This window comes from Scardinius erythrophthalmus (genome assembly GCF_964197995.2).
Source record: "Scardinius erythrophthalmus genome assembly, chromosome: 21".
NCBI lineage: Eukaryota > Metazoa > Chordata > Actinopteri > Cypriniformes > Leuciscidae > Scardinius > Scardinius erythrophthalmus.
This window is the reverse complement of record NC_138241.1, coordinates 1,002,829-1,029,909: the sequence shown is the minus strand read 5'-3', so window position 1 is coordinate 1,029,909 and position 27,081 is coordinate 1,002,829. Positions and strand designations below refer to the sequence as shown.

At 42.7% G+C, this 27,081-nt stretch overlaps 1 protein-coding gene across 3 annotated transcripts; it reads left to right on the top strand.

Moving 5' to 3' along the window:
- Positions 1 to 632: 632 nt before the first annotated feature.
- ddx21 (DEAD (Asp-Glu-Ala-Asp) box helicase 21) lies at positions 633 to 26,767 on the top strand. Of its 3 annotated transcripts, none has more exons than XM_081351039.1 (16): positions 633 to 1,192; positions 2,742 to 2,882; positions 4,325 to 4,465; positions 7,673 to 7,745; positions 8,390 to 8,568; positions 9,631 to 9,748; positions 9,872 to 10,057; positions 11,887 to 12,032; positions 13,262 to 13,411; positions 15,663 to 15,824; positions 16,351 to 16,470; positions 18,946 to 19,019; positions 21,398 to 21,557; positions 21,671 to 21,805; positions 23,186 to 23,230; positions 26,334 to 26,767. In XM_081351039.1, the coding sequence occupies exons 1-16, from the start codon at positions 1,088 to 1,090 to the stop codon at positions 26,598 to 26,600; spliced, it is 2,202 nt and encodes a 733-aa protein (XP_081207165.1). In that variant the 5' UTR covers positions 633 to 1,087; the 3' UTR covers positions 26,601 to 26,767. The 3 variants fall into 3 exon arrangements, with proteins under 3 accessions (XP_081207165.1, XP_081207166.1, XP_081207167.1); XM_081351040.1 differs by having other exon boundaries at positions 1,057 to 1,192; positions 2,745 to 2,882; XM_081351041.1 differs by having other exon boundaries at positions 1,057 to 1,192; positions 4,328 to 4,465.
- Positions 26,768 to 27,081: the final 314 nt, after the last annotated feature.

The window sequence follows — 27,081 nt, the reverse complement described above, 5'->3', positions numbered from 1 at the left end:
TTCCATTTTATTTCCAAAGTTAATACTCGCTGGACGGACGTCTTTAACCGCTTCGAGCACGACGTGGCGTTTGGGTCATCGTTTACTCACCCTGGTTCTGTTCTAATGCACATCTTTCCTTTAACCCTAAACCATATAATGGCAGTGAATAGCGACTGGCATCAAGCTTTAAAAAAGATGCAAAAGTGTCACAGAATGATCCGATGCGACACGTGCCGTATAGTCCACATGTTCTGGGGGTTTTGTGATAGGGTTTGGTGGAAAACAAATCAATATTTTGTGTTATTTAAATAGTGCTGTCAAATTGATTAATCACATCTAACATAAAAGTTTGTGTTTATATAATATTTGTGTGTGTGTGTGTGTATCTATCTATCTATCTATCTATCTATCTATCTATCTATCTATCTACTTGCTTAAAAATAACCCAACATAGTGACCCAATAGGCTAGCTTTGTGTAAATGGTTGGGGTAAAAAATAACCAGTTTTTTTATGTGCATATATATATATACTGTATATACACACACTGACACACACATACGATTTTTATGAGATTGTATATAAGATATACAAATCTTTCTATATACGATTTTATTTTTCTATTTATTTTTTAGAAGTGCTGCGGCGGGTTGTGCTCTTAACAAATTAATGCAACGTTTGAGTTTTGACGCGTCTGGCGTTCCGTACAGCGTGGCACGGTTAAAGCCTCGCAATGCTCGCATTAAAATTCTAGACAAGAAATGAACAAGCTGAATCTGCCGAGGGCGGGGCCTGTCACTAAGCCTCCTTCTGATAAGTCAAATACACCGCGGAAGTGTCTTCTGATTGGTCATCGCCTTTTTTCTAGCGATCACCTCAGTCGTTTGCGGGTTTACTTTTAATAATTTTCATCAGCGGCTATTCTATGTTACTTCCATACGCACATTTAATAAGTTCCTCTCATTACTAGGCATCAAATGCTGTTCCCTGTAAACCCAGCCCCGCCCACTCGAGTTCCGCACGTCGATGCGCACGCCCTCTCTGCGCATGCGCGCGTGTCGCTTCCGGTTCCTTCCCTTCCGCGTGTGTGATTGAGTCCGGTCGCACATGTCCATCTGCGCCTCAACACCTGAGATGCCGTCGCAGACCCTGCCTGAAGCCGAGCCCTGCACACAGATGGAGGAGGTGGAGAACGGCCTGCTGCTGCTGAAGGTCAGTTAGACACGCGTAATCTCCAGATAATCTCACACTCGCGCGCTTTAACTGAGAGACTCGCGCGGATGCTGATGACGCAAACAAACGCGCGTTCACATCACATCATCAGCGGACTGACAACCTCTCGTTAGATCACAGCAGTCCTGTTACTGTTACTGTTACTGCAGTGTTAAAGTGTGTTATTCCGATCCCAGACAGTGTACATGTGGGCTCACGTGTGTTAAAATACTGTGACGTGCGTCACTGATCACGTGTGAGCATCATGAACATGAGTAACACGTGTGTGTGTTTTGCTAGTGAGCCGACATGCTAACGACACATCTGGCGATCCCGACAGAATCAAATACGAATTAGATCTACATTAAAATGTCTTTCATAAAGAGATGGTTAAATAAATCCACGTGAATGGAGAGGTTTAACCCAAGTCTTAATTTAGGCTTTTATTCGCATGTAAACATTGATCAGTGAATGTACATGAAGCACATCAGACACAGTCCAGTGAAGATGTGAGAGCGTCAGACATGAGAGCCAATCAGGTTCGTTCTCGCGCATCATGTGACGTGCACACAATTTCTTTCAGAATGCAGTATATACCAATTACCATAAAAGAGTTTGCCAGAGTTATGGGAGAGATAAAAACAGAAATCTGTATGCTTTTTAAAAGTGCATTCACTCTTCTCCTGCAACTACTCTTCCTGAACCAAGAGAAACTCTTCAGAAAACACAGGTAGAAATAATAAAGTTAGACACCTTTTTCTTGAAGATATTATTTCTGTATCTACTGGAATAATTTATTTAAAAAATGTACAAAAAATATTTTCTCACTAAGAAAGTAAAGGAAGTGTCTTTCATAATAATAAATACATTTCACCCTGTTAAATATTTTATGATTAAATACAACATCATTTTGCCAAGTTCACACAGAAACTGTTTATCATTTATTTCGATCATGTTTCTATACTGATCAACTATGGACAAATATTCACACATTTATTAAAGATCAGATCCAGCAAGATATATCCATAACTTTTAAAGACATTATTTTATGGATACTTTGATTTTGACCCACCAAAAACAAAGCTTGCTTTGTGATAAATGTAGCTTATTTTATTGGCAGATTTTATATTCATAAATGTAAATTTACCAACATCAAACCAGTTTTTCTTGTTGGTTTTAAAATAATTGAAAATGTACCGTAACAATATTTCATCTTCAGTAAATAAGACAGCTCAATTTGTAATTTCTTTAATTTGTACAGTAACTGATGTATAAAATAATATCTTGCACTTTTTTTCTATCTTCTCCTATTTTTCCTTCATTATTTTTTTTTTTTTAACAAATCATTGTTAACTTTTTCTTTTCTTCTCCTGTATGACATTGAACATATTGTGTGTATTGTATACAAAGTTGTATATCATTAATGTCATCTCTGTACAGTTTGCAAGCGTAATGTGTAAAAGGAAAGAAAGGTGTTTAGATGAGCTTTATCATAAAGACGAGAGGAGCCTCAGGTGCGCTGCTCATCACTCTCTTTATCTCTCTCCAGAAGAAGAAGAAGAAGATGAAAGAGAAGGTGTTGGCAGAGGCAGAAGAGTGCGAGTCACCGGCTCCTAAAAAGAGGAAGTCTGAGAAGAGTGTCACGGAGACTCCGGATGAGAACGGGAACACGGACACACCCCACATCAAGGTAGCGTTCAGTTCATCCATATTCTCACTTTTCATCGCCGTTGAGTTGCTTACAATTTTGAGGTTTTCTCGTAATTCTGACTTTTTATTGCAATTCTCACTTTTTATCGCAATTCTCACTTTCCTCTAACAATTCTCACTTTTTATCATAATTCTCACTTTTTATCGCAATTCTCACTTTCCTCTTACAATTCTGACCTTTTTCTCGTAATTCTGACTTTTTATTGCAATTCTCACTTTTCATCGCAATTCTCACTTTCCTCTCACAATTCTCACTTTTTATCATAATTCTCAATTTTTATCGCAATTCTCACTTTCCTCTTACAATTCTGACCTTTTTCTCGTAATTCTGACTTTTTATTGCAATTCTCACTTTTTATCGCAATTCTCACCTTTTATCGCAATTCTCACTTTCCTCTCACAATTCTCACTTTTTCTCATAATTCTCACTTTTTATCGCAATTCTCACTTTCCTCTTACAATTCTGACCTTTTTCTCGCAATTCTGACTTTCTCACAGTTGAGTTGCTTGCAATTTTGAGGTTTTCTCGTAATTCTCACTTTTTCTCGCAATTCTCACTTTTTCTCGCAATTCTCACGTTCCTCTCGCAATTGTCACTTTTTCTCGCAATTCTCACGTTCCTCTCGCAATTCTCACTTTTTCTCACAGTTGAGTTGCTTACAATTTTGAGGTTTTCTCGTAATTCTCACTTTTTCTCGTAATTCTCACTTTTTCTCGCAATTCTCACTTTTTCTCGCAATTCTCACGTTCCTCTCGCAATTCTCACTTTTTCTCGCAGTTGAGTTGCTTACAATTTTGAGGTTTTCTCGTAATTCTCACTTTTTCTCGTAATTCTCACTTTTTCTCGCAATTCTCACGTTCCTCTCGCAATTGTCACTTTTTCTCGCAGTTGAGTTGCTTACAATTTTGAGTTTTTCTCGTAATTCTCTCTTTTTTTCGTAATTCTCACTTTTTCTCGCAATTCTCACTTTTTCTCGCAATTCTCACCTTCCTCTCGCAATTCTCACTTTTTCTCGCAGTTGAGTTGCTTACAATTTTGAGGTTTTCTCGTAATTCTCACTTTTTTTCGTAATTCTGACTTTTTCTCGCAATTTTGACTTTTCTTGCTGTTGTTTCTCACAATTCTGACCTTTTTCTCGCAATTCTCACTTTTTATAATTTTCTCGGAGTTCTGACTTCTCGCAGTTGTTTGGAATTCTGTCTTTTTCTCAATTCTCGCAATTTTGACTTTCTCTCAATTCTGAATTCTTGCAATTTATGAGTTTATATCTCACAATTCTGACTTTTGTTTATCTCAGATCTGTCAGATATAACCTCTCGATTGTGAGTTATAACGTGTGAATTGTGAGAGAGTGGCAATGTCCTTTGTGTGTTTATACTGTGTAATAAATGTCTCTGGTTTACGTGTGTTAATCTCCACAGAAGAAGAAGAAGAAGACGAAAGCAGAGAACGGCAGCGCAGCGACCGAGACCCTGACGAACACACACACGCCCGAGACACCGGCAGATCCAGCTCACACACACACACCATCCAGCGAGGACTCGGACAGCGACCGCGACACAGTGCGTTTACTGCTACTACTCTGCTGCTCTGTGTGTGTGTGTGTGTGTGTGTGTGTGTGTGTGTGTGTGTGTGCGCGTGTGTGTGTGGTCTAGTGTTCGCGAGACAGTGCGTTCACGGCTACTACTCTGCTCTGTGTGTGTGTCTGCTGATGCTCAGTGTGTGTGTGTGCATCTGTTTGCTGATGTGCTGTGTGTGTGTGTGGTCTAGTGTTCGAGAGACACTAGCGTTCACAGCTACTACTCTGCTGCTCTGTTTGTGTGTGTGTGTGTGTGTGTGCGCGTGTGTGCGTGTGTGTGTGGTCTAGTGTTCGCGAGACAATGCGTTCACGGCTACTACTCTGCTCTGTGTGTGTGTCTGCCTATGCTCAGTGTGTGTGTGTGCATCTGTTTGCTGATGTGCTGTGTGTGTGTGTGTGGTCTAGTGTTCGAGAGACACTAGCGTTCACAGCTACTACTCTGCTGCTCTGTGTGTGTGTGTGTGTGTGTGTGTGTGTGTGTGTGCGCGTGTGTGCGTGTGTGTGTGGTCTAGTGTTCGCGAGACAATGCGTTCACGGCTACTACTCTGCTCTGTGTGTGTGTCTGCTGATGCTCAGTGTGTGTGTGCGCATCTGTTTGCTGATGTGCTGTGTGTGTGTGTGTGGTCTAGTGTTCGAGAGACACTAGCGTTCACAGCTACTACTCTGCTGCTCTGTGTGTGTGTGTGTGTGTGTGTGGTCTAGTGTTCGAGAGACGCTAGCGTTCACGGCTACTACTCTGCTGCTCTGTGTGTGTGTGTGTGTGTGTGTGGTCTAGTGTTCGAGAGACACTAGCGTTCACAGCTACTACTCTGCTGCTCTGTGTGTGTGTGTGTGTGTGTGTGGTCTAGTGTTCGAGAGACGCTAGCGTTCACAGCTACTACTCTGCTGCTCTGTGTGTGTGTGTGTGTGTGTGTGGTCTAGTGTTCGAGAGACGCTAGCGTTCACGGCTACTACTCTGCTGCTCTGTGTGTGTGTGTGTGTGTGGTCTAGTGTTCGAGAGACACTAGCGTTCACAGCTACTACTCTGCTGCTCTGTGTGTGTGTGTGTGTGTGTGTGTGGTCTAGTGTTCGAGAGACACTAGCGTTCACAGCTACTACTCTGCTGCTCTGTGTGTGTGTGTGTGTGTGTGTGGTCTAGTGTTCGAGAGACGCTAGCGTTCACGGCTACTACTCTGCTGTGTGTGTGTGTGTGTGTGTGTGGTCTAGTGTTCGAGAGACACTAGCGTTCACAGCTACTACTCTGCTGCTCTGTGTGTGTGTGTGTGTGTGTGTGGTCTAGTGTTCGAGAGACACTAGCGTTCACAGCTACTACTCTGCTGCTCTGTGTGTGTGTGTGTGTGTGTGTGTGGTCTAGTGTTCGAGAGACACTAGCGTTCACAGCTACTACTCTGCTGCTCTGTGTGTGTGTGTGTGTGTGTGTGGTCTAGTGTTCGAGAGACGCTAGCGTTCACGGCTACTACTCTGCTCTGTGTGTGTGTCTGCTGATGCTCAGTGTGTGTGTGCGCATCTGTTTGCTGATGTGCTGTGTGTGTGTGTGTGGTCTAGTGTTCGAGAGACACTAGCGTTCACAGCTACTACTCTGCTGCTCTGTGTGTGTGTGTGTGTGTGTGTGGTCTAGTGTTCGAGAGACGCTAGCGTTCACGGCTACTACTCTGCTCTGTGTGTGTGTCTGCTGATGCTCAGTGTGTGTGTGCGCATCTGTTTGCTGATGTGCTGTGTAGGGGTGTGCGATATGACGATTTTTGATCGTGGACGATTAAAATGTCTCCACGATCTGCTTTTGAAGAAATATCGTAGAATCGTGCATTATATCTGTTCTGGCGCCTCTGTCCCAACATACTGAACAACGCGACGTATATTCACATAAAATGTTAACACAGCGGAACGGGACACTGCAGTTCACAAAAGTTCATAATTTGCATGTGCTTTAATGCCTTGTCGGTTAAACGTTTAATTGGCGTGCTGATGCGCTGTTCTAACGCATGCGTTTCTCAGCGCGTAGCCTACATGTGAAGCTCACACACATGCACAACGCCTGTCTACCAGCGCCTGGATACTGGACTAGTTAAGTTATCTTTCGAGTCTTATTGTGCTTATACTGTTAAATACACACAAAGGTTTACATAAACAAAGTCGGTTATGTCTAAAGTGAAAGCAAACTTGAGAAAACTGAGAGAAAATCTGCTTGTCAAATGCGTGTATATTAGACGCGTCGCGCGCAACTCTTAAAGAGACAGTAGTAATAGTAAACAGACACGCTGCCGCTTGTCTTTAAAGGGATAGTTCACCCAAAAATATCTCATCATTTACGCACTCTAATGTTGTTCCAAACCTGTATTAATTTCCTTCTAATATTTTTCTAATATTCATATTTTGAAGAATGTGGCTATCCAAACAGTAGCTGGTCCTCATTGACTTCCATAGGAGAAAAATATACTATGGAAGTCACTGGGGTTCATCAACTGTTTGGATAGCCACATTCTTCAAAAATAACTTTTATTTTCAACAGAAGAAAGAAACTTATTCGAGTTTAAAACAACTTGAGAGAGTAAATTATGATAATTTGAATTTTTAGGAGAACTATCCCTTTAATGTCAATAAAACAACAAAATGCAAAGAGAAAATCACTCACTGCTCTTGACTGATAACTTTAATAGTAGCTTTAATAAGTATCAATGTATAATTTATATAGTGAAGTCTGTTCTGTTTTATTTTCATATTTGTTCATTTACTTTCTGCAATGCTACTGTTAAATACACCTACTGTAGCTGAAAACATAAAGCACTGTTAGCCTATTTAATTTTTATATTAAGTTGTTTATGTGTAATGTGTATCTTTAATCTTAATATTTAATAAAGAAAATAATGACAAATATTTTTATCTTTGCCCCTGTCCACCATTTTTTTTTTTTTTTTTTTTTTTTGCTACCTAAGGCTTTGTTTTTAGAATATGGACATTAGATTGGCTGTAATGCTCAATCACAAAATAGTACAACCAACATAAAAAGAATCGTGATAAAATCGTTAATCGTGATTTTCCTGAAAAAAATCGTGATATGATATTTTTGCCATATCGCCCACCCCCTAGTGCTGTGTGTGTGGTGTTTGTGAGACTGCGTTCACTCTGTGTGTTTGTGTGTGTGGTGATGCTCAGTGTGTGTGTTTGCTGACGGATGTGCTTGTTTCCACAGGAAACCCCAGAGCAGAAAGAAGGAGCTTTTTCCAACTTCAGGATCTCTCCCAACACCATCAAACTGCTGCAGGGTAACGCTAATGCTAATCACACACTCACTGCGTAACGCTAATCAGCTAATGCTAATCACACACTCACTGCGTAACGTTACTCACACACTCACTGCGCAGCCGCAGCACACACCAGCTTTACTGCAGCAACACTCACTGTAACCATGGTGTTCTGGAAGAAATCTGCGATATTCATATTGACTGTTAATTATATTATAAGTAGGCATGTATTAAAGTGTTTTGTTTGGTTTTTAAGTAGGCTATAGCATTTTTAGTGTTTATGCTAAATGTCTTTAGGCTTCATAAATACCACAGCAAGCATATAGTTGTTTACCGTGGTATTGATGTGCGATGCATGGTTTTACCCGTGGTCATCGTGATCTTCAGATGTGTGATATAATGGAAGATCAAGGGTAGAGTCCTAACTCACAGAACATTACATGTCCCCCTATTAAAGTGAGGATGTTTCTGTGAAAAGTAAGTAAATGTGCACTTGCATGTCAAGCTCAAGAGACACACATGTGATATTAGCATTAATGCTGAGTGAGTCTTTCTGAAACGAGCTTGACTGCATTATAATCAGCTTATCTTCCAGAGTCAGCGATGTAACACTGAATATACTGAAGATGTGGTGATTTATACATATATATCTCTGTTTCCTTCAGCGCGCGGAGTCTCGTACCTGTTCGACATCCAGGTGAAGACCTTCAACTCTGTGTATGATGGGAAGGATCTGATCGGCCAGGCCAGGACCGGCACCGGGAAGACCTTCTCGTTCGCGGTTCCTCTGGTGGAGAAGCTGCAGTCCGACATGGAGGACCGCCGGAGAGGCCGAGCGCCCAAGGTCTGGCGCTCACACCACACACATCAGCACAGCAGTGCATTATGGGTCCGGCTGCACATGCCATGAAATACACTGTGCCGGACACATACTGGCTGATTATCTCTGTCTGATTACAAAAACAAATACTGTGGACAACCGCTTTATTTTTACTTTAACTGCAGAAAACAAGGATACCACTTTTCCCAAAATCGTTTACTAAATGTAGCCTCTACTTTGAACCAGTTAAAGATTCCTTAAAATCATATAAATATATTTTTTCATATAAAATATTCTGTAACAAAGAGATGTAATTATTGGAGCTACATGAACTAATGATGTTCTCCGGCAGGATCTGAGATGATCACATGATCACGCTTATTTACTTTTGATTAGTCGCATAAAGAGAGTGCAGAGTCACAGATTTCTCAGCATCACTGCTCAAGTCAAACTCTGATTTATTGACACGTTTAGATTTGTGTTCATTCCATCTTTAAAATACTGATTTTTGCATTACCAGTTTAAACCTTGGTTGCATTCTGACCTCATGTGGTGCATTGTGGGATTTTCAAATGCTGTTTGCACTTATCTTTCCTGCCTGTTTAAAAAATGTTCATTCAGATGTTTGTTAGGCATGGAAGCTTGTTTCCGCCGCAGAATAAAACATTTTAAAAGATAATTGCAACTTTTTGTCTCACAATTGCGAGTTTACATCTTGCAATTCTGACTTTTTATGTCCCAGTTGCATGTTATAAAGTCAGAATTGCTTGATATAAACATGCAATTCTGAGAAAAAGTCAGAATTTCGAGTTTTTCTCTCAATTGCGAGGTTGTATCTCACAATTCTGACTTAATAACTCGTAATTGCGACTTTATATCACGCAATTGTGAGAAAAAGTTGCAATTACGTTTTTTATGTTTCACTGTGTGGCGGAAACAAGCTTCCATGTTTTGGTGCGGTTTGTTTTTCTACAAAACGATTGCTCGCGTGTTTAAGCCAAAGCCTTCGGATCAGGAGGTTTGGATCTTGAGAAGCTGATTCTGCTGAGAGAGAAGAGTTGTGACCGGATGAATGTGTGCCGGCAGGTTCTGGTTCTCGCACCGACTCGAGAGCTCGCGATTCAAGTGTCCAAAGACTTCAAGGACGTCACGAGGAAACTGTCTGTTACGTGTTTCTACGGAGGAAGCTCTTACAACCCGCAAGGTAGGAGATTAATCATCATAACACACTAGTGACTGTGACTGCATGATCAATGAAGGTGACATTTATAGTTTTGGTGTAAATGGCTCAGTTGGCTCATTTAATAACTGAATTGTGGTGCATCAGTGGAAGCGATCCGCAACGGCATCGACATATTGGTGGGAACGCCGGGCCGGATCAAAGACCATCTGCAGAACAACAAGCTGGACCTGTCTCAGCTCAGACACGTGGTTCTGGACGAGGTGGACCAGATGCTGGACATGGGCTTCGCTGAGCAGGTCGAGGAGATCCTGTCCGCCTCCTATAACAAAGGTAATCGTGTTCAGGTCGAGTCCCGGGAGAACTGCAGACTGATTTATAGGGGCTCTCGCACCAGAGGAACCTCTTCATCGTTCCTAGAACTATTGGCGGAAGTTCCCGGATGGCGGCGTGTTCGCACCGCAGGAACTAGGAACGATTTTAGCTCTAGTGGAGGAACTAATTTACTCCTCCTCCAGAGTCGGTCTAAACCAGCGCTATAGGAACTATCCGTGACGTTGGTGTTCGCTGATTGGCCGAACGCACGCGAAACACCAGCACCGCCATTTTAAAAAAGCTAAACACAGATTATAGCCTATATATTTACTCCAGAAACTAACTCTAGAACATGGAGAACAGGGATAGATGGAGCTCTTAATCTTTACGCTGAGGAGAAAATCCAACGCAACTTTGAGGAGACGAGAGAAACATGATTATGTATTTCTGCTCAGCAACACTGGACATCAGACACACGGCATACGCTAATAACTCTTCATTACTGTCTACTTTTATGTATAATAGTTCTATCTAATAACGGATCAGTGTGTCAAAATTAGGGGTGGCATGGTTCACAAAACCCACGGTTCGGTTTGTATCACGGTTTTCGGTTCTGCACGGTTCTTGTTATTTTTTCTTTTAATCTTTAACACTCCAAAAATTTACTCCAGCATATGATATATAGCTTAATTATCTAATTGTTAATTTATTTGTTTCCTAAATGGGGCGTGTTTGCAAAACGCAGCTTCTCATTTCCCATTCTGAAGTAATATAGTGAGAGAGCGGTCCCCGTGAGTGAGCGTTCAGTGGCCCTGGAGGTCCATCATCTGCAGTGAGAGCTGCGTGTGTCGGTCAGTTCTTCGTCAATTTCTCCTCGTGTCTCGTCATCATAGGCGTAATCTGCGGGTGGGACATGTCCCCACCACTTTTGAAACATCTCGCGGCACGGATGTACTAATACAAATAAATAAAACATCTCCAGTTAACTAGCAAAGTATTCGTTTCGTTCGTTTGTTAAATAAGAGGCGATCTAGCGCTGAAATGTGTTGTTTTAATCAAGTGATCAAAGTGCTCGTTGCCGCTGCGATCAGTGGTGCGGATACTGTGTTCTCTTGTGGCTCGCGCAGAGTCTTCACTCGGACGCGCGCTTCAGTCCGTTGTGGAGTCTCTATTCGTTCCGGTGAAATCACAAAACAAAATTCACTCAAATCTGTCCCTGCTTGATATACAACCACTGATGAACATAATCGGTTTTGATGAGAAAGAAAAAAATATATACGAGTGCGGATTAGATCTCAGAACCTCTGACACGCTTAGCAAAAGTTCTGCCACTGGACCATTGAAGTACATTCGTGGAACAGTCGATCTATGTATTTATTCACGTGAAAAAACAACATATAGTGGAGTAGATCTCATTAAATATCTAAGTAAACCCAGTGTACTATTTAAATCGATTGCTGGACATCGTAATGTTATTCTACATACATCTGATTTATGATTTACAATTTTATTAGCGCGGGCATGAGGCTACATTGCGCATGCGTCGAACCGTGTGACGCACACACGCTCCAAACCGAGACAAGCGAACCGAATGGTTCGGATGTTTTTTCATGTACCGTGCCGACCCTAGTCAAAATAAGTCACAACAAAGAAGCGTGTCTTGCGTCACTTCAGAGTTCCTACTGGCGGTGCGAATGCAACCAGGAAAACGTTCCTAAGGGAACCATTAGCTCTCGGGGAAACACCTCGAGTTCCTAGAGCTATCCGGTGCCAAAGCCTCTTATGACTGAACTTTTCAGAAAGTGGCTTTGCATTTGTAAACAGTATTTCTGGACTTTTCCTCTCAGATGCGAAGGAGAAACCGCAGACGCTGCTGTTCTCAGCCACGTGTCCCTCATGGGTTTACGACGTGGCCAAGAAATACATGCGCTCTCAGTTCATCCATGTGGATCTCATCGGGAAGAAGACCCAGAAAGCCGCCACCACTGTCGAGGTAACCGTGAACACATGATCTCCGCTCATCGTACGCTGTTTGGTCAGAATGTGGGAGTTTCTCGGGAGGATTTTAAAGGAAAATCTGGGACATATTTTGTCAAAACAGCTTTTGACAATGATGTGACCAAATGTCAGTATTTATTAGGTAATCAACGTCAGATACAAAGATAATTCTGAAATCAAAACCTATATAGACAGAAAACATGGAGCTGCTATAAAAAACACTTAATTTCATTAATGCCTAAAAACACTGATGCTTTAAATCTGTTGCAACATTTGTAATGAGATTTGAAGAGTGTAAACCCTGAAGACTTGCGCTCTGGAAAGTCAGTGCAGGTTTCCTCCTCTAGGTGGCGTTAAACACACACACACACACACACACACTGATGGGACGGTGTGAAACTGCAACAGTCATTCTCTCTCTCTCGTCTGATGTTTTTCCAGCATAAAGGGTGCGGTGCTCACAGGACGAATTAAGCTGTTGCCAGAATGATAATTAACACTTGGTGTTGCAATAATGTCTGTCTCACTGTGAGATTGAGCATGAAGAACATTGTGATCTTTTATTTTTCTGCACATTTAAATTCAATATTTGCCTAGACCGGATTTTAAAAGATGCATCAGTGTTTTTAGGAGGAGAATAAGTGAAAGTGAAAATTGTGTGTATATATATAAACCTTTGTCTTATGCACCTACTTGTACATTTTTAGGTGTGCGAAGATCATTGGTTTTTACGGTTGCAAAAATAAAAATATACAGACTTTCACGTGCTTAAGAGAAACTACCGCATGCGCACAAGATGAACACGTGAAAGTCTGTATATTTTTATTTTTGCAAAGGTCCCTTTAGGGGCTCCGTAGGTTTTAAAGCAATGTTTGGAAAATAACAAAAGTTTCAATTTTTTATTTTGAGACGAAGTAACCTCTTTGTCATAACCTCTATCAGCCAATCAATACCAGAGGCTGGCATTATGCAAATTAGCTACAAGCATACACGGGTTCAGCAGGAAGTTAGACTGAATTACTGACTACTCGTTTCAGTTCAGAATCGATTCTTTCACTCCATTTATCTGCACTTTGATCTCTGAAACTTTGAGACCATACTTTTTACATTCACAAACAGCTTTATTACACACTACACAAAAGGAAATATCTGAAAAAGCATAATTGTTTTTAAAAGAAAGGTCCCCCATATCTGATGTTTAAGCACTTGTTGTCTGTCGCACAGCACCTGGCGATCGCGTGTCACTGGTCTCAGCGGGCGTCGGTCATCGGTGATGTCATCCAGGTGTACAGCGGCAGCCACGGCCGAACCATCGTCTTCTGTGAGACCAAGAGAGAGGCCACCGAGCTCTCCATGAGCACGTCCATCAAACAGGTGCGCCCGCAGCACAGAACGCTAACACACCTGTGACACGCCGGTAACACACTAATGACAAATCTGTGACACGCCTATTACACGCCAGTAACACACTAATGACAAATCTGTAACACACCTGTAACACCTATAACACACCTGTAACAGCACACCTAACACACACTTGTAACGACACACCTGACCTGACACACACGTAACCACACACAACTGTAACAGCACACCTGTAACACATTTGTAACAGCACACCTGCCTGACACACAACTGTAACGACACATTTGACCTGACACACCTGTAACGACACACCTGTAACGACACACCTGTAACGACACACCTGTAACGACACATTTGACCTGACACACATGTAACGACACACCTGTAACGACACACTTGACCTGACACACATGTAACGACACACCTGTAACAGCACACCTCACACACACCTGTAACAGCACACCTCACACACACCTGTAACAGCACACCTCACACACACCTGTAACAGCACACCTCACACACACCTGTAACAGCACACCTCACACACACCTGTAACAGCACACCTGCCTGACGCACACCTGTAACGACACACCTGTAATAGCACCTCACACACACCTGTAACAGCACACCTCACACACATCTGTAACAGCACACCTCACACACACCTGTAACAGCACACCTCACACACACCTGTAACAGCACACCTCACACACACCTGTAACAGCACACCTCACACACACCTGTAACAGCACACCTCACACACACCTGTAACGACACACCTGTAACAGCACACCTCACACACACCTGTAACAGCACACCTCACACACATCTGTAACAGCACACCTCACACACACCTGTAACAGCACACCTCACACACACCTGTAACAGCACACCTCACACACACCTGTAACAGCACACCTCACACACACCTGTAACGACACACCTGTAACAGCACACCTCACACACACCTGTAACGACACACCTGTAACAGCACACCTGACACACACTTGTAACGACACACCTGTAACAGCACACCTCACACACACCTGTAACGACACACCTGTAACAGCACACCTGACACACACTTGTAACGACACACCTGTAACAGCACACCTCACACACACCTGTAACGACACACCTGTAACGACACACCTGTAACGACACACCTGTAACGACACACCTGTAACGACACACCTGTAACAGCACACCTCACACACACCTGTAACGACACACCTGTAACAGCACACCTCACACACACCTGTAACGACACACCTGTAACAGCACACCTGTAACGACACACCTGTAACAGCACACTTGTAACAGCACACCTTACACACACCTGTAACAGCACACCTCACACACACCTGTAACGACACACCTGTAACAGCACACTTGTAACAGCACACCTTACACACACCTGTAACAGCACACCTCACACACACCTGTAACAGCACACCTCACACACACCTGTAACGACACACCTGTAACAGCACACCTGACCTGACACACACGTAACGACACACAACTATAACAGCACAACTGACACACACTTGTAACGACACACATCTGTAACAGCACACCTGCCTGACACACACTTGTAACGACACACACCTGTAACAGCACACCTAACACACACTTGTAACGACACACTTGACCTGACGCACATGTAACGACACACAACTGTAACAGCACACCTGACACACACCTGTAACAGCACACCTGACACACACCTGTAACGACACACTTGACCTGACGCACATGTAACGACACACCTGTAACAGCACACCTGACACACACTTGTAACAACACACCTGACCTGACACACACGTAACCACACACAACTGTAACAACACATCTGTAACAGCACACCTGTAACAGCACACCTGTAACAGCACACCTCACACACACCTGTAACAGCACACCTGACACACACTTGTAACGACACACCTGACACACCTGACCTGACACACACGTAACGACACACAACTGTAACAACACATCTGTAACACATCTGTAACGACACACTTGACCTGACGCACATGTAACGACACACCTGTAACAGCACACCTCACACACACCTGTAACAGCACACCTCACACACACCTGTAACAGCACACCTCACACACCTGTAACAGCACACCTCACACACACAGACACACACACACACACACACACACACACACACACACACACCTGTAACAGCACTCCTCACACACACCTGTGCATCTGCTGGTGTGTGACTCTGGGTTGTGTGTTTCAGAGTGCGCAGACGCTGCACGGAGACATCGCCCAGAAGCAGAGGGAGATCACGCTGAAGGGCTTCAGGAACGGCACGTTCGAGGTGCTGGTGGCCACCAATGTGGCGGCGCGCGGCCTGGACATCCCCGAGGTGGACCTGGTCATCCAGTGCTCGCCGCCAAACGTACGGCAGCCGTTCTGTTCAACATCACCTCAGCTTACAGTGCAGAAATATACTTCATATTTAAGGCCGATCATACTATAAATGATCATTCTAAAAATAATAGTTTTTTTTTTATCTGTCCACACCACAATGATAACGACACAGAGGAATGATATCCTTAGAATCTTTAAGGATGTTTTTTTTTTTATCTGATGAATAATAGAATCAGAATCCATCCTGCTTTAATGAGCTTTTAATGAGACTCATGACAAAACTGAAAACAAAACTTATAATAAACAGAGCAATATTGAATATAGTTTTAGTTGTCTTTATAGTAGTTGTTGCTGTCTAGAACGGCCTATAAGCTGCGGTTGGATCTTTTAATGCTTTTGGATGTTTGTTTTTTTTTAATTTTAGCGCACATTTACTTGTTTCGTTACCCGCTGCCACCAGTAGACCCTGTTGATGGATTCTTTGCTCTGTAGTTTGTAATGATGTGTTTAGTGTTTAATTCTCCTGTTGTAACGAGCGTGATCTGCACACGCAGGACGTGGAGTCGTATATCCACCGGTCGGGCCGCACTGGCAGAGCCGGGAGAACGGGCGTGTGCATCTGCTTCTACCAGCGCAAGGAGGAGAACCAGCTCCTGTACGTGGAGCAGAAAGCGGTGAGACCACAACCCTATTAGAGAAGCTAATCCTCTAACTGGTTAATGTGGGTTAACCAACAAACAATAAATTCATGTAATGTAATTTGTGATCAGACAGGCATGAAAATGTAACTTTTTTTTCCTTTCTTTTTTTCTTCTTTTTTTTTTAAAGCTGCAGTCCGTAACTTTTTTGGGTTGAAAATTATCCCAAATAAATTTTAGAGCAAGTACATAACCAGCCAGTGTTCAAAGCTCTCTGCTTGCCGTAGCTCGATTCAAAACGGTGAGCTTTATAACTGGAGTTTATGACTCCAGTTGTACTGCTGTATTTCCGCGGGAAATTCGAGTCTTTGCGAGAAATGTCTTTGCGTCATAAAGTCACATCTGTCCACATAAAGTCACATCTGTCCACATAGTCACATCTGTCCACATAGTCACATCTGTCCACATAAAGTCACATCTGTCCACATAGTCACATCTGTCCACATAGTCACATCTGTCCACATAGTCACATCTGTCCACATAGTCACATCTGTCCACATAGTCACATCTGTCCACATAGTCACATCTGTCCACATAAAGTCACATCTGTCCACATAAAGTCACATCTGTCCACATAGTCACATCTGTCCACATAGTCACATCTGTCCACATAGTCACATCTGTCCACATAGTCACATCTGTCCACATAAAGTCACATCTGTCCACATAAAGTCACATCTGTCCACATAAAGTCACATCTGTCCACATAAAGTCACATCTGTCCACATAGTCACATCTGTCCACATAGTCACATCTGTCCACATAGTCACATCTGTCCACATACGGTCACATCTGTCCACATAGTCACATCTGTCCACATAGTCACATCTGTCCACATAGTCACATCTGTTCACATCTGTCCACATAAAGTCACATCTGTTCACATCTGTCCACATAAAGTCACATCTGTTCACATCTGTCCACATAAAGTCACATCTGTTCACATCTGTCCACAAAGTCACATCTGTTCACATCTGTCCACATAAAGTCACATCTGTCCACATAAAGTCACATCTGTCCACATAAAGTCACATCTGTTCACATCTGTACACATAAAGTCACATCTGTCCACATAAAGTCACATCTGTCCACATAAAGAAGAGTCTCGGCTAGTCGGCGATGAGTGTGAGGATGTTGGAGATTTGTAGCCTTTTCTCACAGCACTTGCTATAATTAAACTTATTGATGGCGGATCCAGAAAGGTTCAAACGACAATCACCAGTGACATCAGACTTCGGAGCGGCTACAGAAATAAAGAGACTGTAATCGGCTCATGCGAAAACAAGGATAAATATCGGAAGAGCATTAAATGCAATGCTGATGTTGTTAACATTAACAATTTGAGAACAAAGTATAATTTGCACGGTTTGATGTGATATGATAAGCAATCATTAGATTTAATCAGCGCGATTTACTGCAATGCTTTTTCCCCTTAGTTGGTCAGAACAAAAGTGGATGTTAATTGTTCAGATTTTCACATTTTCCGGTGAAAACTCTTATGTTGGTCAAACTTCCATAAAGCAGAATCTGTGATTGCGAATGCCAGGATCCACACCGGCGGCGACTGACAGCCACACATTCTCCTCTAAACACTGGATTCATCCGCGCTGTGCCGTGCCGACGCACATCCCGCGTAAAGCTGATCATTCCGCGAATAACTGCAATCGCAGATTGTGAACAGAGATGGCGACAGAGGAAAAACTACGGACTGCAGCTTTAACTTTCTGAATTTTATAAACAGTGAAGAAATAATTCTAAATGCTTATTTTTGCACAGACCCTCCGCAAGTTTTAAATCTAATTATTTTGTTTGTTTTAATATAACAGTGTTTATGACAAGCCTTCCTAAAGTTGTGAGGTGTAAATAAATGGTCTCACTTTATATTAGGTGTCTTGAAAAGTTGTATCAGCGATTTCAGGGCCAAAAAAGGCCCAAACATAAATGATCACATTCATCTAATCTTTCCTAACGATTCCTAACGTTTTTTTTGACGGCCTGCTTATGGGCGGCAGCTAGCGGATCGTTAGGAAAGATTAGATGAATGTGATCACTTATGTTTGGGCCTGAAATCGCTGATACAACCTTTAACTACGATGTACTTGCATCAGAGTTAGTTATGCACAATGTTCTTATTGTGTTGATGATTTGTTGTAAACACGTATGCTGATATCGAGGCTAGGACTGGTTTGCTGGTTGTGTGTGTGTGTTTAAGGGGTGTGTGTGTGTAAGGGGTTAGCGGTTTCATTTTAGATGTCATTAGAGAAATGAATCACAGCTGCAAGTATTTTTTTTTACAATGTAAGTACATTGTAAAAACATGAATGTACACAATAAGTGCACTGGATCAAATTATTAATTTAAATGTTAGTACGTAGTAGTCAAAGACTCTTAATATGGTGTCACTCTAACAAATTGTTCTTTTAATCATTAAATCTTGTTCACCTCCTTCAGGGAATCACCTTTAAGCGGGTCGGGGTCCCGACAGCCAACGAGATCGTCCAGTCCTCCAGTAAAGACGCCGTCAGGTCAGAGACCAAACAAATGATGCACATTAGTCGCACATTAATATGATGATGCACATTAGTCGCACATTAATATGATGATGCACATTAGTCGCACATTAATATGATGATGCACATTAGTCTTCGATGTTCTGACGCTTGCTTTGAACAGGGCAATGCTGATGCTAATTCAAAATATATCATGTTAAATGCTATGAAATAGTCAAACCAAAATTTATTCAGACGCCTTCAACATTTCTCACATTATCACAGTTTATTTGCTATAGTTTAGAAAATTGTAATAAAATAATTCATTTTGTTCAGTCTGTGTGTAAAATGAGCATTAGCAATTAAAGAAAACACACTTCAGTAAAGTGTCTGAATCATTTTTGGTACCAAATTTGTATAAATGGTGTGTGTGTGTGTGTGTGTGTGTTTATCGCTCGGATGAGCCGCCTCATGTACGCTGGTGTGTGTGTGTGTGTGTTTATCGCTCGGATGAGCCGCCTCATGTACGCTGGTGTGTGTTTATCGCTCGGATGAGCCGCCTCATGTACGCTGGTGTGTGTTTATCGCTCGGATGAGCCGCCTCATGTACGCTGGTGTGTGTTTATCGCTCGGATGAGCCGCCTCATGTACGCTGGTGTGTGTGTGTGTGTGTGTGTGTGTTTATCGCTCGGATGAGCCGCCTCATGTACGCTGGTGTGTGTTTATCGCTCGGATGAGCCGCCTCATGTACGCTGGTGTGTGTTTATCGCTCGGATGAGCCGCCTCATGTACGCTGGTGTGTGTGTGTGTGTGTGTGTGTGTGTGTGTGTTTATCGCTCGGATGAGCCGCCTCATGTACGCTGGTGTGTGTGTGTCTGTGTGTTTATCGCTCGGATGAGCCGCCTCATGTACGCTGGTGTGTGTGTGTGTGTTTATCGCTCGGATGAGCCGACTCATGTACGCTGGTGTGTGTGTGTGTGTGTTTATCGCTCGGATGAGCCGCCTCATGTACGCTGGTGTGTGTGTGTCTGTGTGTTTATCGCTCGGATGAGCCGCCTCATGTACGCTGGTGTGTGTGTGTGTGTTTATCGCTCGGATGAGCCCGCCTCATGTACGCTGGTGTGTGTGTGTGTGTTTATCGCTCGGATGAGCCGCCTCATGTACGCTGGTGTGTGTGTGTGTTTTATCGCTCGGATGAGCCGACTCATGTACGCTGGTGTGTGTGTGTTTATCGCTCGGATGAGCCGCCTCATGTACGCTGGTGTGTGTGTGTGTTTATCGCTCGGATGAGCCGACTCATGTACGCTGGTGTGTGTGTGTTTATCGCTCGGATGAGCCGACTCATGTACGCTGGTGTGTGTGTGTGTTTATCGCTCGGATGAGCCGCCTCATGTACGCTGGTGTGTGTGTGTGTGTTATCGCTCGGATGAGCCGACTCATGTACGCTGGTGTGTGTGTGTGTTTATCGCTCGGATGAGCCGCCTCATGTACGCTGGTGTGTGTGTGTGTTTATCGCTCGGATGAGCCGACTCATGTACGCTGGTGTGTGTGTGTGTGTGTGTTTATCGCTCGGATGAGCCGCCTCATGTACGCTGGTGTGTGTGTGTGTTTATCGCTCGGATGAGCCGCCTCATGTACGCTGGTGTGTGTGTGTCTGTGTGTTTATCGCTCGGATGAGCCGCCTCATGTACGCTGGTGTGTGTGTGTCTGTGTGTTTATCGCTCGGATGAAGCCGCCTCATGTACGCTGGTGTGTGTGTGTCTGTGTGTTTATGTGTGTTTATCGCTCGGATGAGCCGCCTCATGTACGCTGGTGTGTGTGTGTCTGTGTGTTTATCGCTCGGATGAGCCGCCTCATGTACGCTGGTGTGTGTGTGTCTGTGTGTTTATCGCTCGGATGAGCCGCCTCATGTACGCTGGTGTGTGTGTGTCTGTGTGTTTATCGCTCGGATGAGCCGACTCATGTACGCTGGTGTGTGTGTGTCTGTGTGTTTATCGCTCGGATGAGCCGCCTCATGTACGCTGGTGTGTGTGTGTCTGTGTGTTTATCGCTCGGATGAGCCGACTCATGTACGCTGGTGTGTGTGTGTCTGTGTGTTTATCGCTCGGATGAGCCGCCTCATGTACGCTGGTGTGTGTGTGTCTGTGTGTTTATCGCTCGGATGAGCCGACTCATGTACGCTGGTGTGTGTGTGTCTGTGTGTTTATCGCTCGGATGAGCCGACTCATGTACGCTGGTGTGTGTGTGTCTGTGTGTTTATCGCTCGGATGAGCCGACTCATGTACGCTGGTGTGTGTGTGTCTGTGTGTTTATCGCTCGGATGAGCCGACTCATGTACGCTGGTGTGTGTGTGTCTGTGTGTTTATCGCTCGGATGAGCCGACTCATGTACGCTGGTGTGTGTTTATCGCTCAGGTTCCTGGACTCGGTTCCGGCGTCTGCGGTGGAGCATTTCCGCGCTGCGGCTCATGAGCTAATCGAGGCGCGCGGGGCGGTGGAGGCGCTAGCAGCAGCGCTAGCTCACATCTCAGGAGCCACGAGTCTTGAGCAGAGATCACTCATCAGCTCCGACGCTGTACGTCACACACACTATCCCAACACTATATCACACACCATATCATAACGTCACACGCTGTGATGGGAATCTGTGTTCTCTGAATGGCTGTGAACGGTCTGCTGTTCTCTCAGGGGTTCGTCACCATGACACTGAACTGCTCTCAGGAGATGCACAACATCGGCTTCGCCTGGCGAGGGCTGAAGGAGCAGCTCGGAGAGGAGATCGACGAACACATCCGGCGGATGACCTTCCTCAAGGGCAAGAAGGTGCTCTTCACACACTCTTCACACACACTCCTCAAGGGCAAGAAGGTGCTCTTCACACACACTCTTCACACACACTCTTCACACACACTCTTCACACACACTCTTCACACACACTCTTCACACACACTCTTCACACACACTCTTCACACACACTCTTCACACACACTCTTCACACACTCTTCTCATGCTTCACACACTCTTCACACACTCTTCTCATGCTTAGTGTTCGCTGATTGGCCGAACGCACGCGAAACACCAGCACCGCCATTTTAAAAAAGCTAAACACAGATTATAGCCTATATATTTACTCCAGAAACTAACTCTAGAACATGGAGAACAGGGATAGATGGAGCTCTTAATCTTTACGCTGAGGAGAAAATCCAACGCAACTTTGAGGAGACGAGAGAAACATGATTATGTATTTCTGCTCAGCAACACTGGACATCAGACACACGGCATACGCTAATAACTCTTCATTACTGTATACTTTGTGTATAATAGTTTTATCTAATAGCGTATTAGACAGGACTGTTGGTCAGATCGTAAACTAATGAACACAGAGAATGCGAGCGCTGTTTGTTCGCTCAGACTCTGGCGTTCTCAAAATAAAGGTACGCCGCGCATCAAAATAAAAGTTACAGCAAGAAGCGTGTCTTACGTCACTTCAGAGTTCCTACTGGCGGTGCGAACGCAACAGGAAAACGTTCCTAAGGGAACCATTAGCTCTCAGGGAAACACCCTGGAGGCTCGTTCCTGTAACCGAGTTCCTAGAGCTCTCCGGGGTGAGAGCCTCTACAGTGTCGAATCTCTGCAGTGAGACAGCCTCAGATGCAGAGCGGCATCATGCTATTACATTTATGCAGAATACGAAAAGGGTTTTGTCCATCAATGCGAAATCAGTAACTTTTTGCTGCCATGAGCTGAAGATGATCCGGCTCGAATTTGGTGAAAATCTTACAAGTGTTTAAATAAAAGTATGTTAAAACTTTTGAATGCAAATCTTTCTTGTGCTTTAGTCAGTTTTGCGCACCTTTTTTTTTTTTTTTTTTTTCTCCTTGCACAGACCTGACCAATCAATCATCTATGACTAATCATCAATCATCTATGATCGGTTTATCAAGGACTTATTGCAGACCTATGTTATTGTTAATATATTACATTATTTTCAAATATAAAGTATAAAAAATGTCACTTAACACCCACGATATACTGATGATCACTGTGCAATACTTCTACATCACGCTAGAATGTAAACTAGCTAAATTAACAGTGAGACTCAACGTTCTGCTTCTGTTCTGAAGAGTTTGGGTGGAAAAGGTCTTGATTTTCTGTTGGGAAAGATGCAGTTTGTAACGTGTCCTGTGTTTGTGTTTCTCTCAGGGTGTGTGTTTCGACGTCCCAGCTGCTAAACTGAAAGAGATCCAGGTATGTGTGTTTGGAGTCGTTTGTAAAGCGAGCCTCGGGACGTGTCTGTACAAACGTCCAGCTGATTCCCGTTCCCAAGCCACTCGCTCTCGGGTTTCACCAGCGCAGGCTTGTCAACAGACACGCGTGTGTGTGTGTGTGTGTGTGTGTGTGTGTGTGTGTGTGTGTGTGTGTGTGTGTGTGTGTGTGTGTGTGTTCGCTGACTCGGCTTGTTTCTGTCAGTGTTCATTTGACAGCAAATTTTGATTTAGTTTTAGTCTTTTGACTAAAATGCCATTTTCTAACAATTCTGACTTTTTATTTAAGAATTGCGAGTTATAAAATGAGAATTGCGTGTTATAAAGTCAGAATTGAGATATAAACTCAAAATTGTGAGATAAAAAGTGACCATTATCTTTTATAATTTAAAATATTCTGTGGCGGAAACAATTAAGCTTCCATAGAATACAGGCATTGATGAGTTGTCATAAAATTCAATAATGATGAACCGAAACTATGACGAATACAGGACCTCATTTATAAAATGTTCTGTAGAGACCGTCCTAGAAATGATCCTGAGATTGACAGCTGAATGGTTTTAGAGTTTCCCCTTGTAATTAATGTCATTAACATATAAAAGAGCAGCAATCAACATCCAAATCCTTTAGAAAACCTGCAGTTCTCCTGCTTTCCACTTCAAATACTGTTTTTATAAATATGGATGTTTTATAAATGAGGCCCATTATTTTTGCTTTTCCATTTGTTCCAATAGCAAAATTAAAAACTTTCCAAAAGAGGAATAAAATACAGAGAGATTGATTACGTTGGTCAGAAGAGAGAAAGATGACAAATTTAATACCAAGCTAATAAAACCGAGTATTTTGTTATAAATGTACTTATAAGAGTTTGTCATATTTTAGTCATCTGAATTGTTTTAGTCTAGTTTTAGTCGATGAAATCATTTTGACCAAATGTGCAGATCCAGTTGCACCAAATGCACATCCGATATTATTCTCGCAACGGTTTACGTTCTGTAAAGACATAACCGACTGTTTACGCGAAGACTCTCCAAGACGGACCTTTAGACATAACTGTGTATTGGTCCATTCAGACGCAAAAGAGCTCATTCAGGACTCGCGCGCTGTGTAGTTTTCTCTGTGCATGGCTGCACGCTTCGTGTGTGTGTTTGTGTGTGCGCGCGCAGAAAACCGTACCGAATAGTTCGTTTGCGTCACGCTTGTTCAGATCTAGCGATACGTCTGGAACGAGACGTGCATCCAGCGCATGCTAACTCCTGTTTATTACCTTGGAGTGAGGAATTTCTCTCTACACACACCGCGGGTCCGCTTACATGTTTCTACGGTGGCCCTGAGCGGACAAACGCATTTCATCACTATGTTGTTCTTCGTGTAAAGAAGCGAGCTAAAGTCAGCGAATAAAACACTGACACAATGATGAACAAGTGACAGTAATATTCACAATAACATATCGTTTTACTGAATAATTAAGTAAACATCATTTCTTAATTTATCTTCGTAAAGAAACCTCATTGATTAACTGGCTACTCTCTGCTGTCTCAGACGACGACATCACTTCCTGTCGGCAGTGTTAATTTCGTTGACAAATAATTTCCGTCATTATTTTCGTCAACGACATTTTTTCACAGACGAAAACGAGACTATAACTAAATAAAAACTAGTTTTGAATGACAAAAACTATGATGAAAATCTATTGACATTTTCGTCAACGAATAAAAACTAGACGAAAATGTTAGATAGTGACGATTTGGGAAGCGATCCAGTCTGATGTCCTGCGTCTGTGGTAGATGCGCACATTTGTACTGTTCGTGCTGATCTACCCAGCGGCACACGAGTTCGCATGCGCTGCATGTCTCATAAAACGTTCAAACATGTAAACGTCTGGGAGAATGAGTAGAGCAGACATATAGATCTGAATAAGAGTGACGACGCAAAAAATAGCTATATCCGGTATGGTTTTCTGTGCGCACACACCCGACCCGAAGCGTGCAGCCACTCACATAGACACCTATACAGCGCGCGAGTACAGAATTGAGCTCTCTTTTGTGTCTGAATGGACAAATACACACAAATATTATGTCTAAATGTCCGTTTTGGAGAGTATTCATGTAAATTATGTCGGTTATGTCTTAAACATTTGTGAGTGTATCGTATGTGCATCAGTGCATTGGATCCGCATGTCATTGGACATGATCCGATGTCTTAAAGGGTAATAAACCTGATGTGTCCTTAATATTGATCAAGCAACAAAAGAAAAAGAGAAAAGCATTCACTGCTCGTTAATAGCTTTAATAAGGATTCATTATATTTAATTCATACAAATAAATATGTCTGCTTGAAAGAATAGAGAATGATGTATGCAAGTAGTTATAAAGAATGCATATATCATTCATTGAAAAGAAGAATGTGTTCTACTTTAGGAAAAGTGGTTTTATTTAATTTTAAGATATTTTAAGTTACAGTAGTTAAATCTGTATCTGTATTGCACGTTCAAACTTTAAAATCATTCATATTAGCAGGTTAATATGTTTTCTCCGGGAGTATATAATGGGTTTGGAAATTTTAGAGAAATTCTAAATAAACGCATTTAAATTTAAACCCATTATATTTTAGTCGACTAAATCTACTGTAGATTTAGTCGACTAAAATCTTATTGTATATCGTCGACTAAAACTAGACTAAAACTAAAACAATTCAGATGACTAAAATATGACTAAAACTAAATGGCATTTTAGCCAAAAGACAATGACTAAAACTAAATCAAAATTTGCTGTCAAAATTAACACTGCCTTTCGGCCACCGTAACTTCTGTTGGGTGCAGTTCACAACCTCACCACTAGATGCTGCTAAAACTTACACACTGCACCTTTAACATCAGTTCTGACTGAATCTATTCCCAAATCCTCCCTGCCGAACATTTTCGTCTAGTTTTTATTCGTTGACGAAAATGTCAACAGATTTTCGTCATAGTTATTGTCATTCAAAACTATTTTATTTTATTTTATCTGTGAAAAAATTTTGTGGACAAAAATAATGGCGAAAATGATTGGTCAAGGAATTGAACGCTGTTTTGTGTGTGTCTGCAGGATAAATGGCAGGACGGCCGGCGCTGGCAGCTCGTCGTCTCCACAGAGCTCCCCGAGATGGAGCAGAACACACGTCTCACCGGCGAACGCACACCTGGAGGCTTCGGGGGATTCGGTGGACGAGGAGGAGGACGAGGACGAGGAGGAGGAAGAGGAGGAGGAGGAAGAGGACGATCCTTCGGCTTCAAGGGCAACAGCGGCTCCGGTGGGAAACGGGGAAGAGGAGGCGCTCAGAAGCGAAGCTTCAGTCGGGCGTTTGATTACTGATGGAGGACTGTGATGGTCTGACGGACTGTCGTGTTTTTACTACCCTTTCATTCATATTCACTCTTTACTGGAGTGTTACGACCCATTAAATAGGCTGATTGCTTTTACTTGCAGTTGTGCTATTTATATGATGAACTCCACTGATATTAAAGTGGTTGAAACTACAACGACTGGTGGTTTTTCTTTGTTTTGCTCAAGATTCTCTGGCTCGTATTCTTACATGGGCTAGAATGAAGTGACATTGCAAACCATTTTTTTTTTTTTTTCATTTTACTAGAAAATAATCAAATTATACTCTAACATGATTCAAAACTGCAGAGACTGAATCATAATAGAAAAAGAGAAAAGCCTTATTTTACAGTTAATCCTATGCAAGCTTGTTTCCACCGTGGGAATAAAATTAAAAATCCTTATTTCTTCTCGCAATTCCGAGTTTTATTACTTCTAATTCTAATCTTTTTACTCGCAATTACGAGTTTGT